Source organism: Tetrao urogallus (assembly GCF_951394365.1).
Source record: "Tetrao urogallus genome assembly, chromosome: 14".
Taxonomy (NCBI): Eukaryota; Metazoa; Chordata; class Aves; order Galliformes; family Phasianidae; genus Tetrao; species Tetrao urogallus.
Genome location: NC_136827.1, coordinates 16,624,821 through 16,642,496, shown reverse-complemented (window position 1 = coordinate 16,642,496; position 17,676 = coordinate 16,624,821). Strand labels below are relative to the sequence as shown.

Sequence of the window (17,676 nt, the reverse complement as noted above, 5' to 3'; positions counted from 1 at the left end):
GCGCTGCGGAACGGGCCGCCGGGTGCGGCTGCGCTCCCCGCCCGCAGAACGCCGCCCTCGCCAGCTGCAGCCGGGCTCAAAGCGCCGGCCCGGAGCTCAGCTCAGCCCCGCGGCCAGGAACTCATCCCGCCTTCCGGGGCCGCGGGCGCTAAGGAGACGCTCACCCCCCCCCCCCCCCCAATCAACGGCTTCAGAAAGTTGTCCAGTAGAATCCAGTGCATTTATTTCTTCCAACAGCTGAACGGTGTTTCAACTTCGGCTTTAACACATACAAATTAATGTTTGCAAGTTTAATGACAATCAGTACTAGAAGCAAATTACTGCATAAACTCATAGAAAAAATGCTTTGTTCCTGAAAAACAAACATTCCAAATGAAGGCCTCATGGAAGCAAGCACACCCCCTAAAGAGTTAGGAACACAGCAGTCAGCGCTCAGTGCGGGCAGCTGGGCTGCAGCCCTCATCCTTCCTACAAGCACCTACTGAGCTGCAGACAAGGCTACTGACTAACCAGGGAATCTAAACTTGGTGGTTCAGAGCACAGTCGTGCCTGAGCTGTTAGGAGTGCTGTCACCATTCTACATCTCAGGTAAATGGATTTGATTCGGGGCTATGGGTGAAGCGATGACACCCACTGCAGGAATAAAGGTATGGGAACACTCACCCGCTGCTCTGCGTGCCTTGTGCAAGCAGGAGCTGATGAGGTGCAGATCAAGAGAAAACCCAGAGGTGTGTTAATGCTTAAACACAGGCTAGACTAAGGTAAGCAGTGAGAGGAGGCTGCAGGTCTGAGGAGCAGCCCCCTCCCATTCCTGTCTCACTGTCCTAGCTTTAGCAGGCATTCTCTTCTGAACACCGCTATGCCACATGAGAACATGAAGAACAGAATGAAAATAGGACTGGAGGAAGTGCAGTCCCCTTCTTAAAACAAGACTGACTCAGCATGAACATGCTTCAACATGGAGACAGCTGATGGCTGCTTCCGCAGGAGCAGTAACGGTACCAGAAGCCTGGAGCTACAATCACTACGGCAAGAAATACTGCTTGTTTGACCGAGTCGTGGGCTACCTAAGCATTCTGACCTCAGGCACTGACCAAACCTCTCCAAAGATCACCAAGTGCTGTGGTATTCACTTGCTTCAATTCGTATTCAGAACATACAAAGTTGACAAACTTAAAGCTTTATTGTGGGTTGCAATAATATAAACAAGTACTGACGTTTAGTCAATGTCCATCTCAGGAAGCTTCTTTTCCGTAGCTGTCGGGGCGGGCGCAGCGCTGGGCTCAGCACTCTGGGCCCCACTGCTGCCATCTCCCTGCCCTTCTACTGGTCCGTTCGGTTCGGCTGGTTTCTGCTCCTCCTTCGGGAGTTCAACTTTGGGTTTTGGTTTTGTAACTATAGGATTGCAAATACTTGTCAACTCCTGTAAAACAGGAATTAAGAACTGTTAGAGGTGTCTCTCACCAATTGTTTCGTTACCCGCCTGCCCAGTCAACCTTCGGTACCGGCTGGATATCCAGAGCAGAGGCAGATATTCCCTAACACACCTAACAAGTCAGCGCCCAAACACCATCTTTTTCTACAGCTGATCTCACCTCAGTCCTTATCCAAGCATACAACTTCATCAAGAAGCATAAGACTCGCGGCAATAACTGCCTAGAAAGACTTACTTTAGTTTTAGCTTGTATGTCTTTAGCTTTTATAACTGGGTCCAAAGTAAGACTTCTCTTGTTCTGAAGATTGAGTTTGTTATTCATCCATTCCATCGCTTCATTTGCACTTTTCTCCACTTTCGCCACATCTGCTTCATCCAGATGGTCATACTGCTCATCCTGAAACACATCAATGGTAGCTGTGCAAGTGACTGAACATCCAAACTGCACGCACTCTCAACACTTCATTGCCCAGAACTCGTCACAAAGCACCAAACAGACCAGTTAGCTAGAAGGCTGTTTGATTAGCAATTAACCAACCACCCTCAGCTCTGCACAGACAAAACTCAAGTTGCACTGCTGCTGGTATTTCCCCCTCATAAGGAAAATCAAGATTGACTTCCTAATGAAGACACATTTTTCAAGCCAAAAACCCACTTCTGAAAACACGGTCGGCCTTGAGAACCCAGAAGCTAAGCAGGACATTGCATGAACTTTCTGCACAGCTTACTTAAGATTCAAAACAGGCCTCACATCACTTCTGGGCACCCACCAGAAATTAAGTGTGGAAATACCTTTGCTTTGAAGGCATGAACAGTTTTCATGTACTGTTGGATTTGCTTCCCTAAATCCTCAAATGCTTTTGGCCTTTCCTCTGATTCTTGAAATCTCGCCTGAATAGGTTGACCCAAGGCCTGAAAAAGTAAAACATACCATGATCACCCCGTGTCGCCTCTCAGCAGGGCACAGCAGCATTTCCAAACTCCTTGCAATGTTTCCCTTCACTTAGAGGAAGGGCAGATTCTCCTTTGTGTTGTCACAGACCACTTGCAAGTCTGCTTATCATTAGTAAATAAATCAGTTTGTTGTAAGCATTAATCTCTGGATTAGTGGTCCTGAGCTAGCCAGCTCCTCACTTGAATGAAGTTCTCTGGACTCACTGAGTTCTGACTGAAATGCAAGAACCACTCACCTTTAGCTCTGTTAATTTATCAATGTAAATTTGCTTGGGTTGATCTTCACCATCTTCATAAAGCCAATTTTCTGTATCTTCCAGCTTCAGCGTGAAGCTATTTCGATCCTGAAGCAATCCACACAAAACAGTTAAGTGAAGTGATCCCACTGGATGACATTAAAGTGGTGTTTGGAATCTTTCTGGAAGGGTTTCACATTTTTAGAATGTGAAGAACTTTTAAAAATAGTTTTTAATCTTAAACAATTCCTAAAAATCAACGAAGAGCTGAAGTAGGTCAGGTTGCCTTCAAATGATTGTCAAGTGCTCCTTGTTTCAGTCTAAAAGCAGGTGATCAGGCAGTAACTTCAACAGTTGCAAATGTTTTGGGAAAGAACAATATGCCCTGGGTGCCACCTGCCTGCACTTGGCCCACACTTGGGTCACTGTCATAAACAAAAAGGCTAGAGATGTTTCAAGTCTGAAAGCTTACAAGTGCAGTCTAAGTAAGCACACTAATATGATACAGTCAAAGGTTATTAAAAATAACTGTTAATTGCAATAAAACAGAGGACAAAGCCAGAAATACTTACGTCTTCACTAACAAATTTCTCATAAATACTGCAGAGTTTGTCTCTCATATCATACACATATTCTTCTACTGCATTCTTAGCATCGTTCCTCTCCTTCTCTAGCTTATCCTGCATTATCATTTTACCCTGAGAACAAATTGACACATTAGTTAGCTAAAAAGCTCATTATCTACAAGACCTCAAAATACTTAACGAGATCAGTTTGGTTAAAGATTTTGAAACAATGTGCAGAACTCTACCACAAAGCAGATGACAAAAAGGAACCACAGTTTGCTGCTGGAGGCACATCCAGTACAGACCAGCCTGCCCCAGCTGAGCAGTCAGCCCCCAGGGGCAGCAGCCTCACAGCCTGCAGCTGAGTCACTCCACGAGCTCCCCTACAAATCAAGTGTCTCCATCAGGAGTAATACACCCTGGCTCCAAGGGCCACTGCTGTTCACCACAAAAAGCTATGTTCATCTTTCCTTGCCCACCATTAACATTTAACCACACCTCGTGAACAGCAAGATTCCCTGTGAGTTACAGACCTCTTCAGCTCAGACAAGTAGAGCTTACCTCATTCTCAATGAACAAGTTGAGCATATCTTTCCCTATCTGCCACACCAACTGGTTCTCAATGGGAAGGTCCACTGTAGTAGTCTTTACTTTAGCCTTCTTGGCTTGAGGTGGCTGATCCACTTTCTTGTCCTTAGAGTCACCTTGAGAAGTCTATATTGAAGGAATAAATCCAAAGTAAGAAAAACATTGGTTCAAATTAGGCACTGAAGGCTGGTAACAGAAAAAGGCTTGAGCACGTGTACTTCTGACACTGACACGCATCTGTAACTCTCACACTCTGCTGCCACAGGAGTCAAGCCGTGCAGCTGCTCACTTCTACCAGCCACTGGCAACATTCACAGCAATTATTTGCCCCCAAATGTTTCCAGATGCCCCCCTCTAGTTTCTACATTACTGAAATCTCAATGCCTTCTCTCATGGAGAGCTCTCACATCATCAGTACCAGCTCATCCGACAGGCCTTCAATAATCAGTGCTACGTTGTGTTTAAAACATTACTCACAGTACAGACCACAAATACTCCACATACAGCTTCCACAGCTATGACAAAGCTAACGGGTGACTGCTCAGACATTACCATCCTTTTGAATCTTCCTGAAGAATCCTGTAAGAAAACCAATTTTCACTTTACCTCCATTTCTTCAGACTCCGCCTTATTTTCAGCTTGGACCTGCTGCTGTTCTTCAGTCTTTTGCTGCTCCTCCTGGTCTACTTGCATCTTCTGAAATCAATAGAAAGATTCGGTTCAGCATATTAAAGAATGCTTCAATTCTTGCCTTGCTCACTCTATGTGCCTCCAGTGCTCTTTGGGTGAAAGAAAGTAGAGCCTCAAGGGATCATTACATACTTTTAGCCTTTGCTTTGCCAATTAACAGCTCACTCCTAGAACGATCAAGTCTTTCACCGATAGCCCAGTTCTGCTTTCAAGGCATCTGTCACAGCCGTGACACACCAAAATTAGTACTTAATTGCTAAACACATCTAAATCCTTTCAGAAATCCTAGAACCTTTCCAGAACTCGGCCAAAAGGTTCATGAAAGGGCCTCAAAGAGCAGCCAACAGCACAGTCCATTACCTCTTCCTCTTTTGCATGCTGATCCGTTTCCATAGGCTCCTCGCTGTCATCAGACTTATGAACCTCCACCAACGATGCGCTTGAAACACTGAAGATGCCGTGGATATTTACTCTAACTTTGACCTTCACTTTCGAACTGGATCCATCTGTTTGAGGAGTGACCTTCTGAACCAAGAAGTGAGCTGAACAATTCCAGAAACAAAAACCATCACTGAATGTGAGGTAAATCCTGACTACTGCAGGCAACAGATCACTGCAATGCACTCAAATCCTACTCAGGCTAAGCAGTTTGAGTCAACAATGCTTTAATGCATGCTATGAGGAATCACGTACAGTATGTCACAAAAATGGAATTATTTGCATCAGGGTTTGCAGCATTCTGAGCATTCCCTTTACAGACTTCACCACCAGTACTTTCTACATTCTGAATATCTGTCCAGAAAACTCACATTACCCCACTCATTTGTAAAAATGCAGATCCGTGACTTTAGAAGTCTGTCCCTACGCAATTTGTAGTAAGCTACAGGGTCCAGACTAATGTAATCAGAAACAGGCTTAGAAAGCTGTACAAGGCAAATCAGCATTTCAAACCACAAAAAGGCTTTACATACCAATAGCAGGATCTGGGTAAGGCAGCTCCTTGGGAGAACTGTAGTATGCCTCCAGTGTGAATGGTTCCTTTCTGTAGAACGTGAGGACCTTAGAAAACGGAGCAGCGTGGTTCTTGGGGAAGACCTCGCAGTCACTGAAAAGAAAACAGCACTTACATAGCATGCAACATGACCCTGCTGATGTTACTAAACATCTCCAGATATTCTTCATATATTAAGGAAAACCTCGTTTTCAAAAGCCAACCTGTTTATTTGAAGAGCAACAGCAGTGCAGGCAGTGTTAAGCTTGGCCTTTTTTCTCTCAACTTTCAAATTACCAAACATGCTGGGAGCTGTTAGATGGGTGTTGTCCCAAAAGTGCTGTGTTCTCTAATCGTCATCACAGAGTTTTAAACTGTAGGTAATCGTGCAGAAAAAAGGAACTCTCACCTTAACCCTTCTTCTGCTGGCGAATTCCACCGCAAAGAAATCGGATACGGGATCAGGTCTGTGATAGAGAACTCTCTCACTTTGAACGCCGGTGATAAAATAGCACACTGAAAGAGCACAGGAGTTCTATTACAAAAACCCAGGCTTCAGAGGAACAGTAATTTAATTCAGCAAGTAGCTATTTAAGCTACTCATACGTAGGATTACTAATACTGATGGACTGCAGAACTGCACAGTAAGCACCAGAAGTGCATGTGAGCACTTCCTTTTGGGAAGCTGTCACAGCCGTTCACTCTGAAAATGGAAATACACAGGTTTTGCCTTAGAACAAATCACATTTAGTTTGTTATGCTTTGGCTACTCAGTTGTTTTTAGTGCCAGGGTAAGAAAATCAGACACTACAGTTTTAGTGTGACATTACCAGTTGTTTCCTTATAGCTTTGTTTTGTTTCAAAGCACACTGTAACCCAATCCCTTTTAAACAGATTCCATTCCAACAGCTGGCTTGCACCACTGACAAACAGATTAGCATCTATTAAGCATGTGAAGAGGAAAATAAGGTGATAGGAGCAAAACTAAGGTGCAGAAGGTAGCACTAGTAACTACAGAGTATCTGCTATGCTTCAGCCCACTGGGCAATTGCAATTCCAGCTCAGGACAGGTTTTGTTTATCAGCAGTGCTGTAAAGCAGCTTTTGTTTAACTCAGGCCCCCCAAAGGAGCCCAGAGAAGTGAAGTGCTCATATGACAGTCATCACAGTACCAGCTTCCAACTACAGCAGAAGCAAAGCACACGTTTTCACTTCCATCTGTACTGACCCACTGACCTGGCTCAGTGCAAAGGATCACTTAAAGCCACCATTCTCATTCTGCCAGCCACCTTCCTGATGCTTCTTTTATTCCGTTCCCATACACACGAAGCATTTTTCATGCTACCTATGGACTTCAGCTCAAGTACTTGTGATTTCAATACAAGTATTCACAGCTAAAACATATAGCACTTTTTACCTGCAGTGCACAACCTCGTGCAACAGCCTCATCTGCATTCAGAGTCGTACTGACTTCTTTGCCAAAAAATTTACTGATCTTCTCTTTAACAGCGGGGATTCTTGTTGTGCCACCAACTATTTCTACTGCATAAATATCCTCCTTCTTTAACTCTAGAAAGGAGTCAGGCATTAGTTTGTATTGATTCCACTGTTGTATTTTAAGCGAGTACACTAACATTGTGAATTGAGTTATGCTAAACCAACTATTAATTTAAAGCAGTAAGATTTTAGATCTCAGCTTGTGTGAAAGAACTTTGGAAAGCTTAAAACCGCTCAGCCAAAAGACATTAATTGCATTAATCAGTCTGCCCACGTTCTGTCAGCAGCCAAAGAAGTCTGCACTAGGAACACCATCTCTCTGCACACAAATGCACACACACTTACTGGCTTGCTCCAGCACACTGCGAAGGGGGGCTTCTACTCTTGCAAGAAGTCCATCACACATCTCTAGAAATTTACTTCTGTTGAAGACACCATAAATGAGATGTTACCATTAGCAAGCTACAGTTGACACAACAGGCTGCCCAAACAGAAAGCATTCAGTTTTCAAATGCTGCATGCAGCACGTGCTTCTCAGCCACCGTTCTGCACTCGAGTAAATTGCACTCAGGTCTGGGATCGTGGCCCAGGGATGCCTGTGAACTTCACAGCCCTTCCTCCTCTATCTCAAGGCCACTGACCAGTCTGTGGAGACCACTGTGAGCAGCACACCAGCATACACTCTCTCCAGTCCTGGTACTCTGTAAAGCATCTCCTTCCCAGCAGCAGCAAAGGAGCACTCTGCACAACTTACCTTTGTCAAAGCACACACGTTACCTGTTCATTGTTCCAGAAACATCTATGTCATTCATGAAACATTCAATGTTCATTGGGAGATCAGAGGCATTGGCACTCATCAGTTTTTTCAGTTTTTCACATTCCTGATACAGCCTCAGCAATGCACGGATCTTTGACTTTATGTCCAGTTTATATTTCTTTCCAAACTCTTCACAGAAGTATTCCACCAACATTTCATCAAATTTCCTGCCTCCGAGCGTTGTGTCAAACGCTGTGGCAAGAACCTTTAAAAAATAAAGAACTCTTCAGTAACAGTACAACCAAATCATTCCTTCAAAGTCAGTTGGCAGTTGGTTGATGCCAAAAATCTACATCTCAAGTACATCTCTAACATCCTATACTTAATTGTTGACAGCAGTTGCAGAAGCAGCCGCACACACCCTAGAAGATGTGAATGTGTTTTTGTTGTTTTGGGTTTTTAAGCCTACAAAACCTGTACCATGGTTTATAAATGACTTTTGTAGCTGGCATTAAATATTTGTTCTAAATGCTACTGAGAAAGAACTGTCATTAAAAGGAGACTTCTAGAAGCTCCACAAGTATTTCAACTCAGTAAATGGTATTCCCTCAAAAAACTACAGAGCATACACATGCTCCAAGAAAAAAACATATCCACTATGCTACACACCAAAAAGCAGCCTAGTTCTGTAAGAAAGCAGCAACTTCTCCAGTTAAGAGGACTTGGTAAGGCCTCGGTGCAGCCTGGTCAGCACCCTGTACCATAAGCAGACCATAAGTTTCCAAACTCTGCTTAGCCACTGTCACTCTGAATGCATCCCAGCTGAGTATTTCATGCCTTAGGGTGGAACACACACAAGGCTAAAAATAAAGCAACAAAGTGCAACTCTTGAAAATCAGAGCTCAATTTTGATGAAGAAATTACCTACAGAAAACCCAGAGCCCACCCACACCTGCTGCTCTGTTCTTACAGCACTGAGTTTGAGACCATTCATGATTAGGGCCAGTTACTGCACTGCTTTTAACTGCCTTGCTATCCATCACTGTTCATACTCAAGTGTCTTCAATACTACTATAGCTCCAAAGAACTTAATCTAGGTTAAGTTTCCTCATAAGAGAAAACAGAACTACAAGAAAAGTAATGTTTTTACAAGTCCTGCCTTCTCATTTTACATTACATCTGAAGTGTTTCTTCAGGTAAGGGAAAACTACTGCAGCTACAGAAATACAGATTGTAAAAGCCTAATTGAGAAATACCAGCATTTGCTGCAAAACAGTAATGCTTTGGCAACTTGTCCTGAGGAGTACACTAACTTCTTAGCTTCATTTGCAGCTTCACGTTGTTAACAGCAATTATTCTTTCACATGAGCACCTCAGTGACCTGATGTTTGAACTCCCATCCTTGCAGGAATTTCTTTTCATGCTACACCTCATGACTGGGCTGCATTTTCGAAAGCAGCCTCTGCCCAAATCAATTTCTGAACGAACGTAATCAAGCCCTTTTCCCCTTTGCCAAAGGTCACCAATTGACACAGGTTTGCTTCCTCTCTGTACCATTCAAAAGCTCTACATCCCCACCCTACCTTAAACTCTACATTTTGAGCTCCAAGTACAACTTCAGAAGTATAAAAAGAAGATCCTGGGTAAAGATAGGCAAACTTGACTGCCACAGTTTCATACGTGCTAGTGAATACTGCTGCTGGTACTTAGAATAGGCACAGAACTGATTGCTTACTTTCAGTTTTCCTTTATTGAACGCGCAAATAGAAACTTGATACGCAGAATGCCCCATATCCACAAAAACAACGTTCCGCGGCTTCTCTTCTAGGGCAGGCAGGTCTTGCTTATAGATTCCATACGCAAGGGCAACTGCAAAGAAGTGAGAATCAGCATAATTAGGCTTTCAGTTTCTCAAATCCTCAAGCATTAACTGGTGCAGCAGTAAACAGCATTAGCATTTCATCTTCTTTTCCAAGCTACAGAAGTTTCTTGTTAAGTTAAATACCAATGCTAAAGCAACATGGAAGAACACCAAACAGTTATTAGCAACTCCCAGAAGAGATTACACGCATTACACAGATATTTCAGAAACATCCTTATGCCACTAACATAATGAAAGATGGGCTTAAGAAACTTAGCAGTCAGCTGTAACTCCAGCAGGTATGGAGCACTGACAAATTACAAGTCCTAATAAAACAAAAACATCAAGTGACTCAAGAAGAAAGCAAGGCATTACCTGCTGTTGATTCGTTTATTAGTCTCAGACAGTTGAGACCAGCAATTTGTGTGGCATCCATCACAGATCTCCTCTCTGCATCTGTGTAGAAACAGGGAACCTGCAAGAAGATCAGATGGCCACCATTTGAAAGAATCACCCACAGCAAACCATTAGACAGAAGTGTAGAGACAACAGAGCACAGCTGTTCCCCTCCACAGGGATCCTTCCAGTTTGACATTCATTTCAGACACAACAGGGAGAAAGCACACAATGTTATGTGAGGGCAAAACGCCGGGAGCACTGTGTCCTCTCAAACTGCTCATTTCACTAGCAGAGAAACAGAACCAGAAAGAGGTCTCAGCTGTTTATTTACCAGACAAAAAGCCTGAAGACACTTTGTCATCAGTGAAGTCAGTCTAACTTCAGGACAGAAGATTGAGTCTCAAGCAGAGAGCACAGAGCTGACTACTCGGGTGCTACGGGCAACGCCACGCTGTTACCAACAACCATTTCAGTTTATGATACCGTGTCCAAGAAAAGCTCCTCCCATACTTACAGAAACAACGCAATCAACTACAGGCTTCTTAAGCGCATTCTCAGCGGTCTCTTTTAATTTGGTAAGAAGCATTCCAGTCATCTGTTCAATAGTAAAGTTTCTTTCTTCTTCCATATACATAACCTTAAAAAACATGCACACTACATTAAGAACCACGTACTGCAAGCACAGAGCACACGCAAGAAGCTGTCTTACTGGAAGTAAGCTCCAAAAGTAACACAGCTCTATGCCACCCTCCCCAAGGGACTCCTATTCGTAACTCCTACACATGAATGCTGGAAAATGCCTTTCAGAGCTCACACACATGAAGCTGCTCCGGACAGTTTTTACATCTTGGGTGCTACACAATGCCCAGGACACCCTCTTTCCCACTGCTTTGGAAAGTTATATCAGTCACTGCTAAAATCTGTTACGTATCACTTAAAAACATGATTTGTTTTCACCATTTCACCTGACATGCTCATATTCTAAGAGTGTAGGATGTGAGCATGGCAGCAGTTAAATAAGCACACCAGTCAAGGAAATGCCTTCCAAAAGTGACTGTGGAAAAAACAGCATTGACAGAATAGTTTGCATGGGACTGGGTTTGCAAGGAGAATAATGTGCAACTGCAAAACCAGTTTCATGGAACACCTGAAAAGACCATCAGCACTATTAGCCTTCTATTTAACACCCGCTAGTCACAAGAGCACAGAAACCTCAGCAAGCAGATTCAAAATAACGAGATAAAAGGAAACCATTACTGCTTCCCTCCTCTGGCACCTTTTCAAGCACTCCAGACTTACCTTGATGCCAGTTGAGCCTGTTGGCAGCTGGACAAGTTCATAGGCAAGGCTTGTTTTTTCAGCTTGAACAAAGGGATCTGAGAATGCACGACCATGAAATCTTTTAAAACTTTGTACTGTATTCTTTGCATTTGAAATAACCTAGAGGAAAAGAAATCTTTAATACAACTTGTCAGGGGAACAACTGAATTCAAACAAAGACCATACAGAGATCTACTCTTGTGCTTTTCTTGCTGAGAATTAGTCACCAGTACCTTAATGGTACCAGGGCAGATGTGAGAATGCAATTCCCCTCTGATCTCTCAGGCAACCTACACAAGTTGGAGATTCAATATAAAATGTACGCCTGAAAACTGAGCCACACAGTGAGCATCAAATTCTCATACTGTATGCATAGCATTCCAAAGTGTCCTCTTTCATTTACCTGTTTCCTACCACCCTCCTTTTAGACTGTGATGCAGCCAGTAAGTTAATAAGTACGACAAAAGCAGTGAGGTATACTTCACATCAGCCCCTCACATGCAAGTGACATTCAACATATGAACATTATTACGAAACAGCTCGAGAACCTTGTTGTAAAGCTTTAGAAGTCAGCAGGGCCCCCAGGCTGACACTGCCAATTTGACATAACTGACAAAAGGCAGAATGCCATTAAAAGATAGTGCAAAAGTAGAATTGAAAAGTCATTAGAGCCTGTTTCTAGCCAGTACAAGTATAACACAATGGAAAGCACAGCCATGGCAGCAGAGCAGCAAGGACCCAGGCTGCAGCAAGTGAGTTGCTGAAATGCAACAGCCATGGGCACAGAGACAAAAGAAAGGAGCTGCTTACCTTTGGAAGACCTCAGGTATGCAGGGATCTCCAGCAAGATCCCCCTGCCTCCACTGCCAACCCTTAAATGAGGGCAGGGAAGGGGTGGATCCTGCTCCAGCCCTTCCATCTCTCAGTGCATTGCATGCAGCTGAGCTCCTCCAGGTTGGCCCTGCCTCCCCACCAGGTGCTCCATCACTGCTTCAAGCCCTGACTCAACATTTCCACTACAACAAGTTACCCTGTTTAACCCTTTCACTTAAGTTAGAGCAGGACACACCGAGGAAAAAAAACACGGTCTCTGATCAAGCAGACAAGCACTGCACTGCTCTGTTTTCCTAATCACATTTCCTAAGTAACCTGGTTTTGATCTTCTGTAAGTTCAATTTCTGCAGGACATACCTCACCTCTACTGGATCTCTGTATCAATGAATCTCTTTAAGCTAAGCAGACACCCAATTCCAGAAAAACATCTGATTTAGTTTAGTACAGTTCTTCTGTTCTTGAATAACACAGTTGTAACCAGTCACTTTTGTCCTAGATACTGAATCTTCACACATCTCTAGGTATTTTAGGCTAAGAAAAACCAAGTGTTTGAATAGTCACCTCCTGTAGGACTTCAAAAAGAATCACGTTTTACTGGGTTTCACAGCAGCACAAGAGACAACACAGTAGGACAAAAATCAGCTAAACCTCTTCTTGGTCTTCTCAGCTATTTGCCTGCCTACACCAACAAACTCAGAAGAACGTGCAAGAAAGCCTACAGACATTTAGCTTGTAATTCAACCAGGAGAAGCAGCTACACGTATTCATACTCAGGTTTTCCCCTTTCTACCAAAGGAAAGCACTTAATAGACTCGCATGGAATAGAATCACATAATGAAAAGCTACCCAATGCACACAGCAAAACGGGCAAAGGAGGCAAAACACTACAGCTTCTCTTTAGCACCCACATTTGTAACTTCAAAAAAGTTTCAGGTTTCCATGTAATGAACTTCTTCAATTTTATTATGTACAACTTCGAGACTCCCATCCAAGAGGACAGTGCGGCATTACAGGCTGAACAACTGCATTAAGCTGTTTGTTATGGTGAGACCCTCAAGGAGCCAGTTTAGAGACATTCTAAGCTTCACTGATAAAAATACACTGTGCTAATCTGATAGCTGAGTGCTGAAATTGCTTTTATCCCAAACTGTACCTGGCTTTTAGCTGCAGCACCAATAGAGCGGTTCTTGGGTCCAAAGGCTATGCATGACCTAGAAGGAGAGGAAGGATCCTGTTAGTGGTTGGTAGAACTGCATTCGGCATCAGCAGTCCCAGTGGTGGTGGCTCCTTGTTAGAGATGTTGACAATGTGGTTCTGCAGATAATTAACATCTGGCCCATTAGGAAGGTTGGCCACTCATTCTAATTCACACATCTAGTTGTGATCTCAAGAAAGATGCTGGCATTCTGGGATTCACACAAATACTGCTCACCGAACAGCACTAAAACCAACAGATATAAACCTGAAACAGCCTAAGTAATAACAAGTAACAATGGGTAGGCAGTTCATCTCAGTGGTTAGTAGTGCACCAAGGCCTGCCAAAGAAAGTGGCAGTGATAGTACAGAAAGCATCCAAACGCTGAGAAGCACACTGGTACCTCACTATTTTAACAAATTACTCCTACGTATCTGTACCAAATGCTAATTAAGATTTTCATTTTTAAATAAAACCCTTCAACAGCGCAAGTTAAAACAACTGGAGAGAAAGACTGGAGAGAAAGACTGCTACTAATGGGCTTCACCTGCACTCAAGATATGAAAGCACAGATTATCAAAGGATAAAAAGCTATCATTTACCCTAAACTCTACACAGGGCTCACAGATGGAAGAAAACAGATAAACGCTCCTGTTGGAGGAAATGCCTAGTGCTACTGAGCCGCCAGCTTCCACCTCAGTTAACTCTATAGGCTCTGAAGGTAAACTCTTCCCCACCTTGCTCTCTTGTCCCAGACCCTCATACTGAGGAAGTTACTGAGGAAAAGCCCTCATCAGTCGATTAGTCAAGCAGGTCGTTACTATTAACAAGACATCAACAACATAATTAAGCTGATCTCTATGTTTAGAGACTACCTTGGAGCAGGGTTATACCATAGGGCTGCCCCACACAAACTAAACTTCAGCTCATCCCAAGGTTTAGAACTGGTCCTCTGAACTGAAAGAGCCAAAAGCAGAATGGATGGCTGCACTGAGATAATATCTTTTTTAAAGAACTCAATTTAGTAATAGTTCAGCAGCTGAAACTAGGCCCACCCCTTTAAGCATGCGTGGCAACCAAACTAACATTCCAGGAATAAATCTTCCGAAACAATTATTAAGGGATTAGTTAATGAAAAGTGAGTCACTCTGGTACCACGCAAACTTTAAGGCCTCTGCTGGGCTGCACAGCTCACAGCCAGAAGCCCCACAGCACACAGCAGGGAGCTGGTTATTCATTTACTTTGCTCTCCTGAAGGAAATTAAGGCATGAGCACGGATTTGTGTTTTTCTCCTACAAGAAAAAAATATCCTGCTACTAAATACACAGATCATCAGGCCGCAATCACCACACACCACTAATTTATTTAGACCTCTTTAGATCTGCCACAGTTAAACCTCAAGGCAGAAGGTTGGCTCAAGAAAAGGATAGAGCACAGTAACTACATACTGAGACTTCTCCATTAGAACATCAAGAACAAAAACTCCAGCACAAATATCCTTCTTATCCACGCCTGCCACCTGCTTGGCGCTGGACACCGGAGCAGGGCAGCCCCACATGGGGCACTGCGGGGCTGTGGCAGCCACAGCAGGGACTGCTGCCAGCCTCACTCCCCAGTCAGCCCAAAGGAACCACGGTGAGCTCATTAAACACAAATTATGCCAGTAATTACACCCATTTCACTTTAAGTTGAATAACTAACCATAGCATTTTAAATAGAAACAACTACAGTGGAGGTCAGGTCTAACAGCGGCCCCGGCAGAGCTCTGCCCTGCCTTACACCCGAGGAGGTCTCTGCAGGCACAGCCCCAAACCCACCCCACCTCACCCACTTCCCTGGAAGACACCCACAGTCTAACAGCACACTTCCTCACTGCTGAAACCCAGCACCAGCTTCCTCAGATCACTTACAACTATTTCATGTAATTCAAGCACCCTCATCCCCGTGTGGAGCAGGAAACAGCCCTAATCCTCCCCCATCCCATTTATTTCCAGCTCACTCTCTACTCCAGTCCTCTTCAAGACCACCGTTCAAATACAATCATTCTGCACCAACTCTGCATACACAGCTTCCAAATCACAGCATTCTGAAAGAAGATTCAGTGAAAATGTCAAATGTCATCTCTGCCATTGAACAACAAGCACAGCATGTTCACTGGGCTCTGCTTATTAACACTCAGTTGCAATAAACTCTTCCTGCTAATCCCTCCCAAAGCTCATTGCGGAAAGCACAGAACACTGCCTAACCCTGACCAGGAGTCAGTTCCTGAGGAAAGGTCCCAGCAGCTCACACAACAGCCCAGAACTCACTGAGGAGACACAGAGCTCCAACACTTTGAGCCAGGCCTTCATTTACAAGTTGGACATTTAAAGTCATTAAGAACATTTTAATACAAACACATGTGCTCACAGAACTGTATTCTGTATTCCCTCAGTATTGTGTACAGGCTTCCAGAACAGCACTTGAGGACTAAGGCCAGTTAAAAACTGCCACTCTCAATATGGCAGTTTTTCCAGTTGCACACTTTTGACTTTCCATAATCATTTCCTGAAAGATACGTCATTGGACAACACTTTCCATCACTCATCTCCCTTCGATGAGGGAAATCTGTGCTCTTATATCAGATATACCAAAGCAGCACCTCAGCAGCCTGAAGACTTGACACACAGCTCCTGCTTTCAACAGCTTTATGTGGGACACTGCCTCAGTCCATCTGTACTTATGTACTGTATTGCTGAAGAAGCCTAAGAAAGCGGCCCTTCCTCTGGCACAGACAGCCAGACAGAAGCATTATTCTCCTTTTATTCACTGCTTTCAGCAGAAAGAAGCAAACAGAGCTGAGGCATCTAAAGAAACACAAGGTCACCCTATGCTCATCTTCCTAAGGAGGAACGAGGGTAAGAAAACCGAGACAAGGCAATTTCCTCACCAAGACATACATTTGTTTCAGCACGCTCAAAACAAAGCTACGCTCCAGCACAGAGGGAGTCGCAAAAGCATTCCTAAGAGCTTCCCATCGGGCTCCCCGGCTCTCACCCGCTGCACCGTCACAACTGCGCTCGTTGAACAGCCGTACTCCTCACCCTCCGCTGGGGTTCAAACACCCCACCTTCACAGTGGCTCAGGTTCTAGGCTCGGCACACACGGCAGGGAGGCCGAGAGCTCCGCCCGGCGCAGCACTCGGGCTGCAGGCGCTGCCCTCGGCGCTACGGACGTCAATATCGCAGCCCGACGCCTCCGGCAGCGGCGGCGAGCCGACGCCACGTTCCCGCCCGCTCCCTGAGGCCCGCGGCCCCGCGCCCCACTCACGGCGTGCTGCGGTCGCTGTACTCGTTGGCGATGGTCTCGATGCCGCCGGCGCGGGCCACGGCCACGTAGCAGCTCTGGAAGCCCAGGTCGATGCCCACCACCGACATGGCGCGGCCGGGCGAGGCAGTCAAGCCGGACGGACGGCTGAAGAGCGGCGCGGCGCGGCCCGGCCCGTTTAAATGCGCGGCGGCGGCGGCGGCGGCGCTGTGGAAGAGGGGGGGGGCGGGGCCCGGCACTTCTCGAAAGATCCCGTAGGGCCGCAGCGCCGCGCCGAGCGGGACGCGAGGGGACCGGGTGTTCTCGCGAGATCTCCGCCGGGCGCGCGGAGAGCGGCGTCGCCGCGCAGCCGCAGAAGGGCCCTGGAGAGCAGAGGGGTGCTGCCTCGGGCGGCCGGAGCTCGGTGCGCTGGGCCTGGGACGAGCGGCTGCGAGAGCTTCCGTGCCCGCCAGAGCGTGGAGAGGACCTCGGGCTCCTGGTTGTGATATGAAAATCAAGAATCGTTGGCACTTTAGTTCGCTCCCAGAATTTTTTCACCTGTCAGGGTCTCCCATGTCCCTTGGGACCACAGGAACTGGCAGCGTGCTTTGTGCTCCTCCACAGAAATGGCTTTTGTCATGTAATGTCATAAAGTGCAATAAAGTCAAAACTTGGAAGCACCGCAGATCCCTAGGGTTGATTCCTTTGGTTTTGAGGATTTATGAGGCTTCTGTGGCTTTCAGTGTGAGCACAGAAATTTTATTTAAACTTTCTTCCCACCAAGTTAAACTTGTGATTTATTATGATGACCTGACTATAATGGATCTTGAGGAGGAACAGAGTGCCAAGAGAAGGAAAATTTACAGAAATCAAGGCTTTATGTGACAGAAGGAGCTGAGCACCCAAACGGCTCCAAGTAGTTCACAGAATCACAGAATGGCCTGGGTTGAAAAGGACCACAACGCTCACCCAGTTCCAACCCCCTGCTGCGTGCAACCAGCAGACCAGGCTGCCCAGAGCCACATCCAGCCTGGCCTTGAATGCCTGCAGGGATGGGGCATCCACAGC

At 45.2% G+C, this 17,676-nt stretch overlaps 1 protein-coding gene across 1 annotated transcript; it reads right to left on the bottom strand.

The window, feature by feature from the left end:
• Positions 1-1,219: 1,219 nt before the first annotated feature.
• HSPA4 (heat shock protein family A (Hsp70) member 4) lies at positions 1,220-16,739 on the bottom strand (the record flags this gene model as incomplete). The annotated part of the gene is made up of 19 exons (XM_079542432.1): positions 1,220-1,423; positions 1,671-1,832; positions 2,228-2,347; positions 2,626-2,733; positions 3,198-3,323; positions 3,753-3,905; positions 4,386-4,475; positions 4,830-5,011; positions 5,441-5,574; positions 5,870-5,976; positions 6,877-7,028; positions 7,302-7,378; positions 7,734-7,978; positions 9,449-9,582; positions 9,950-10,049; positions 10,488-10,610; positions 11,273-11,413; positions 13,281-13,338; positions 16,633-16,739. The coding sequence occupies 19 exons, from the start codon at positions 16,737-16,739 to the stop codon at positions 1,220-1,222; spliced, it is 2,523 nt and encodes an 840-aa protein (XP_079398558.1).
• Between the last annotated feature and the right edge of the window lie 937 nt (positions 16,740-17,676).